Source organism: Malania oleifera, chromosome 3 (genome assembly GCF_029873635.1).
Source record: "Malania oleifera isolate guangnan ecotype guangnan chromosome 3, ASM2987363v1, whole genome shotgun sequence".
Classification (NCBI taxonomy): domain Eukaryota; kingdom Viridiplantae; phylum Streptophyta; class Magnoliopsida; order Santalales; family Ximeniaceae; genus Malania; species Malania oleifera.
In genome coordinates this window covers 117,997,639-118,004,420 of record NC_080419.1, presented here as the reverse complement: position 1 = coordinate 118,004,420, position 6,782 = coordinate 117,997,639, and the positions used below count along the sequence as shown (strand labels likewise).

The following is a 6,782-nucleotide window of genomic DNA, read 5'->3' as shown; positions in this document are numbered from 1 at the left end:
CTTACTTTTTGGTGGCGTGAAACCATCCATCAATTACCCTTTCAAAAGTTTCCACGAAGAGGCCCCACTCCACAAATGTGCCCAGACAAACCACAATTTAAGACGCCGCTAGGGTTGATCAAAAGGACACGTGTCACCACGCGACCCGGTTTGACAGAAACTGCGTGAGACTCTGAGTCATATCAGAAATGCCCGGACTTGGAGGCGTCGTCGTCTGCCTTTTAGTTGCATACTATAAAATCCCCCGTTGTGGGTTATTTCAAGGCGCACACCATCCATCGCTCAACCGGAAACTGTCTCCGACTCCGAAACTCCGGCTCAAAACTCTAACGTAATCTCGTCGTTGGAGATCATGGGCGAAGCCGTTCCTGAGTTCTTCCTCCCTTCCGCCGGTTTCTCCAAGCTCCGCGGCGACGTCGAACGGCCGAACCCGAAGCTCGACGTCGGCGATGATTCCGATGACAATAACAAATGTTGTTGGTTCGAGGAAGTCATCGATGAAGATCTCAAATGGTCTTTTGTTTTGAAAAGGCATGCATTTCATTTCCCACAAAGTACATAAAAATATTAAAAATTATTTACTTATCTTTTAAATGACACTCTTTTATTTACCTACTACCAGGTGAATACTATACACTACATAATTATTTTAAGTAATAAATAAAAAAATAAATTATTTAACTTTTTAAATAAAGGGAGGAAATTCTTTCAGACATTTCAAAAACTGGGTAATATTATCAACTGCTCCAAAAAGAAGAAGAGGAAGAAAAAAAAAAAAAAACTCCTTTTATCTTCTTTGATTTTGGGTATTTATGGAGATTGTAAAAATAAGGGACAGTACTTTAAAAAATAAAAAATATAATGCCCAAATGATGTCAGACTAATAATTGATGTCTTTCATGTGGGATTGCTATAATTTTCCAGCTTAACAAATTGTAAGATTTTTGACCATCATGCTGATGCAAAACTTTCTCTCAACTTTTTATCTTTTTCTTTCCTTTTCTATAATCTTAACTTTGAAAAAACTCTAATTATAATTTTTTTTCAAAAAAAAATCTAATCTCCCTCTGTGTGTGTGTGTGTATAAATCAGTGTACTATACAAAGGGACTAGCGAATACCAAGACATAGCTCTTCTCGACACAAAGCGCTTCGGAAAGGTAAGTTTTGAATACCAGCTTATTACTATATAACAGAAATCAGTGTGCGTATTTTCTATATATTTTTTAAATAATTCCTAAAAGTCCTTATTTTTGGAATTAAAATATATTTTTTTTAAAGTTAAATAAATTAGGAAATTGACAAATTTATATGTAGGAAAGTCACTAAGATAAGCTAAAAATGTAAATGTAGGTATTGGTGATAGACGGGAAAATGCAAAGCGCGGAATCAGATGAATTTATTTACCATGAATGTTTGATCCATCCGCCTCTCTTATCCCACCCTCGGTGAGTTTGTATAAATGTATAAAAAATATAATTATTTACTTTAATTTTTATTCATTCTATATATTCAATAAATTAATTTAATTTTTTTGGTTATATGTATTTTAATTTGCAGCCCGAAAACGGTTTTTATAATGGGAGGCGGAGAAGGGTCAGCTGCAAGGGAGGTCCTTCGGCACAGCTCTATAGAAAAAGTAGTCATGTCTGATATTGATCAGGCACGTTATTGTGACCATTTTTATACGTTATTTAAATTAGATTGTTTAATCAGTAATATTTGTGGAGAATGTTTGTATAGAACCTTATACATATATATAATTTCATATACTTCATATCTTTGTCACATCTTAATATATTTATTTATTTTTATTGAGCTAAGATCAAGCATTCAAAGAATAAATTATTCAATAATATTTAATTTTATGTGAGTCACATTGGTATGAATAAATTATTATTTAAAAAAAAAAATAAGAGGGAAAAGGCAGAAAAAGAAAAGAAAATGAGGGAAAAAAATAGTTGTAAGGTGAAATTTTATTTTCAAAAATTAAGATAAGAAAAAGAAAGGTTAATTTTAACCTAATTTTGTTGAAAATTTAATTATTCTCTCTTTTTCTTCCATTTTCTCATGTCAATAAATCAAGTATGAAAGATAAGTAGAAAAGTAAAAGAAAAGTTTCTCACCGTTTCCTTTATTTTCCTTTAGGCCAAACACATTATAAATATTCTTTTGATGTAAGAAATAAACAAAATAGTCCACACCATAAGTAATTAAAATTTTCTCTAGTAAGAAATCTTTAAAAAAAATTATGATCTTTTAAGACTTTTGAAATTGTCCTTCCTCTAAATCATCCTACCGTCACTTTTGGAGCTCTTTTTCATTTTATTTTTTAAAGAAAGAAAGAAAACTATGTTCTCTAAATTTTTTTTTTTTTTCTCCTGTCACCATTGCAGGAGGTGGTGGACTTTTGCCGTCGATTTTTAACAGTGAATCAGGAGGCTTTTAGCGACAAGAAGCTTGACCTCGTCATTAATGATGCCAAGTAAGCAATTTATCATCTGATATGGACTCTTATGCCTTGGCCCACCAAGCCCAACTTTAAGTAAAGGGTAATTTGCAACAGAGTCAATTGGGTCTGCCTGTCGGAGCCTAATTCGGGGATTTTTCTTTTTTTTTTTAAAAGAATGGCGGCACCTCCATTTCTTTATTGATAATCTCTCACTTTTGAGCCCAACTAGGGTTACAATTGAGTTTAGGTTTTCATTTTTTATTTTTTTTGTAAAAGATGACGTACCTCCTGAACTTTATTAGAAAACCCCTCACTTATGGCGGAGGAAAACCTTGGTTACAATTTTGAGACTTTGAGACAATAAAAACAAAATTTCAAGACCCTAAAACTAACTTAATCAACATAAACCAAACCAAAAAACCAAACACCAGCAACCAAAAAACTAAGAAACTAAACCACTAAAAGTGTAATAACACAAAACATCATGAGCGCAAAGAAGAAAAATCCAACAAGTCCAATCGAATCATTCCCCTGACTTGCTGAGGAAGATCATCTTAACAACTATATAATTGAGAAATACCAGATTCACCATGTTTGGCAAAGAAATCTGTACTTTTATTCGCCTCCCTGTAAACATGTTTCACTTTGAATTGTATGCCTCTTAATGCTAACCTAAGTTCTTCCCACAAATCTCATAAGTTCCAAACCGAGCACTTTCCAGAATTTATCCACTGAACTCACATGCAATCTCCACTTGATCAAATCCGAGATCTTTGCACAAATTAATTCCTAAAAGAATCGCCTTCAATTCAGCCATGTTATTTGTTCCATAACCCAATAATGAGGAAAAAGCTGCTTTAAATAAACTTTTTCCATCTCTTATCACGCCTCCACCACCACAATTCCCTGGGTTACCTTTTTCATTTGGTATGCTGCCCACTAACCCAAAAGATTCGATTTGGTTTGTTTAGGTTCGATTTTTAATTTAATACTTTAATTTTTTAAAAAAATATAAGTGTTAACTAATCAATCCAATCCAACTTCATTTTAGAACTAAACTTAAAAATTAATTTTTAATGGGTGAAAAAAGAAAAACAAAACCAAAAAATTTGACCCAAAACAAAACCTCGATCTGAAATCATTCTTCCCAGATTTAAGTTTTAAATTTTTGGTTAATTCTATTTCACTCCTACTTACTTGAATGTTGTGGGGAGGGAAGGGCTGAGCTAGAAGGGAGGAATGAGAAATTTGATATCATAGTGGGAGACTTAGCAGACCCCATGGAAGGAGGGCCTTGCTACCAACTCTACACAAAGTCATTCTATGAGAAAATTCTCAAGCCTAAGCTTCATGACAATGGCATCTTTGTTACACAGGTATCCCTTTCCCTCTTCATCTTCTTTCTCTTAATTTGTTAATCTAGTTACTTATCCATAAGAAAATTATGTTCTAAAACAGGCAGGCCCAGCAGGTGTGTTCACACACAAGGAGGTATTCTCATCTATATACAACACAATCAAACAAGTCTTCAAGTGTAAGTCCCTTAAGAACTAGTACATATACATGTGTTAAGTATGTCGTCACCATTCATTTGATGGGTATCACGTAATTAGTGGTGAAACTCATCAAAAGAACGATAACGAGGTACATGAGCTCGTTAAAGAAACAGAAGAAAAAGAAAAGTTGCTCAAATTGGTTTTGAGTTCTTCTTGATCCATATTTTTGAAAAATGTAATGAGTTGAATTGGATTGCTCTTTGGGAAAATTCGAAGCTTTCCTAGTCAAATATTAGGATCCAAGTCGTAAAGGGTTTCGGCTTTTAATAAAGAACATTAATCTTTGGTATTTAAGTAGAGAAGGGTCGAGAGGAATGTTTGTTATCCCGATGGATTAACGAAGTGTAAATTGTATTTTCATAAAATTTATATGAATCTTGTTTTGTGCATGTTTGAGCAGATGTGGTTGCATACACAGCTCATGTACCCTCCTTTGCAGATACATGGGGATGGGTTATGGTGAGTAATTACTTAATTACAATCTATATATATGTGGATTAAGGAATATTAATGATGATTAGGTGTAATCGGCTAATAATTCATGTGTTAACAATTTAATGTAGGCTTCCGACGAACCTTTCTGCATAAATGCTGAGGAATTAGACGACAGAATTGAGAATAGGATCAAAGGGGAACTACTTTACTTGAGTGGTGCTTCTCTGCTCTCCTCCACTGTCATGAATAAGAATGTGTCCCTCTCGTAAGTTCTCCACTCTCCTTCACAATGCATGTCTAGAGGAAAACCTAGAATGGAAAAGAAAAGAAAACAAAGACTTTAACCTCATGTTTGGGATTTGAATTGGAATTTGTGTGAATTTTGATAAAATGTTCGTACGTAAACTTAAATGTGAGGCTAAAATTCATACTCAAAATGGGTTGAGTTCGGATTAATCTGTTTAAAAAATGGGTGGGTAAATCACAAACTCAAATTCGCTCATTTAATAAATGGGTCACAAAAGGGTACCCGTTAACTACCTATTAAGAAATATATAATATATTTATTTTAAGGTAAGGTAAGGTTATATACTATAGATCCATTATGGTATACCCCTTCTCCGAACCCTACAGATGCGGGAGCATTGTGGACTAGATTTTCCTTTTATTTTAAATTTTTTCTTCATCACCAGGTTAAATATTTTTTTTTTCAAAATGGATTGAGTTCGGATTAATCTGTTTCAAAAATGGGTGGGTAAATCACAAGCTCAAATTTGCTCATTTAATAAATGGGTTACAAAAGGGTACCTGTTAACTACCTGTTAAGAAATATATAATATATTTATTTTAAGGTAAGGTAAGGTTATATACTATAGATCCATTATGGTCCACCCCTTCTCCGAACCCTATAGACGCGGGAGCTTTGTGGACTAGATTTTCCTTTTATTTTAAATTTTTTCTTTATCACCAAATATGGGTTAAATATTTAAAAAAAAAAAGAAAAAACAACACTCGTTTATTTTTTTCTCATTAATATATTGACATTTGTGAGTTAATAACACTTATTTACTATTTTATTTATATCTCTTTAATTTTTTTAGAAATTGATTTGAAATTTAAAAATAGCACTTGCAACCTATTCATCATTTTTTTCCTCCTAAATATTTCAAAAAATGTATCATAATTTATACATATATATATATATATATATAGAGAGAGAGAATTTGATATTTTTTTATATCAAAAGCTAAGTGGGTGACTCAGCGGGTACCCAACTTGAATCCAGCTAACTAGTTTATTAATTGGGTTAGATTAGGATTAACCCATCACCCATTTATAAAGGAGTCACTCGTTATACCCAAACCTGCTTTAAATGTGCGCATAAGAGATCATTCGTTGGGTTGTGACTTATTTTGCCACTCCTACAAAGCTCAAATTCTATGCTCCCAAATATAAGTAGCGAACTTTTGTTGCTGTCATAAGTTGACTGACACTTGATATTTTTGTGGTGCTTCTTGTTTCAGGTTGTTGAATGAAACTCATGTGTACACAGAGGAAGATGCAAGATTTATCCATGGACATGGGGTGGCTTACCGCGGTTGAGGGCCTCAGGCCTTGGTTTTGGGGGAATTGCTGTACAGGAAAAGCAAGACTTTAGGATAGAAGTTCAAATCTTCTCCAAATTTTAAGAAACCAATTAAACAAAAGTGATTTGAGGGGTTTTGAGTTTAGATGGGCATATGGTATGTTCTTGTTAGAACTGGAAAGGAAAGTGATCAATTATATGGTCATCTTCATCTAATCTTTGGTTGAATCACGAGGCATTCCTCCATTCAGATTTCATTCCTGAATTTTATTTTATTTTTCCTTTTGGAGTTTTTGTTTGTAGTTCCATCTCTGAAATGACATGCTATCAGCTGTCTAAAAAGTATGGAAGGCAGTAATTTCTGAATTCAAATCATTATCTTAAAATGTTTTCTTTTTGTTTATTCTTTTGGTATGGTCGTTGGGGGTAAGAAAATTACTGAAATTTAAGACATAGAAATGGAATGAAATCAAATTGAATCAATTCAGATTTCAGTTAGTATATAAGAATGGAATAAAATCAGATAGAATAAAATCAAATTTATTACTCTCAGTCAAAAATTTCATTCTTTTTCCATTCTAATCATATTTCATCATGCAAACCAAATATGACATTATAGTCATTTTGTTTGTACGGTATTTCTCCTCCATAAGTGAGGATTTTAATATATTTGGGAACAAAATCAAAACAAAATCAAAGCACAATGTGAGGAACTCAACAGGAAAATCACAATAATTTCCAACTAGATCAAGAGG

At 33.0% G+C, this 6,782-nt stretch overlaps 1 protein-coding gene across 1 annotated transcript; it reads left to right on the top strand.

The window, feature by feature from the left end:
• The first annotated feature begins 269 nt into the window (after positions 1-269).
• LOC131150832 (thermospermine synthase ACAULIS5) lies at positions 270-6,399 on the top strand. The gene is made up of 10 exons (XM_058101825.1): positions 270-531; positions 1,093-1,159; positions 1,353-1,447; positions 1,560-1,662; positions 2,396-2,484; positions 3,671-3,827; positions 3,910-3,985; positions 4,408-4,466; positions 4,571-4,707; positions 5,966-6,399. The coding sequence occupies exons 1-10, from the start codon at positions 353-355 to the stop codon at positions 6,042-6,044; spliced, it is 1,041 nt and encodes a 346-aa protein (XP_057957808.1). The 5' UTR covers positions 270-352; the 3' UTR covers positions 6,045-6,399.
• Positions 6,400-6,782: the final 383 nt, after the last annotated feature.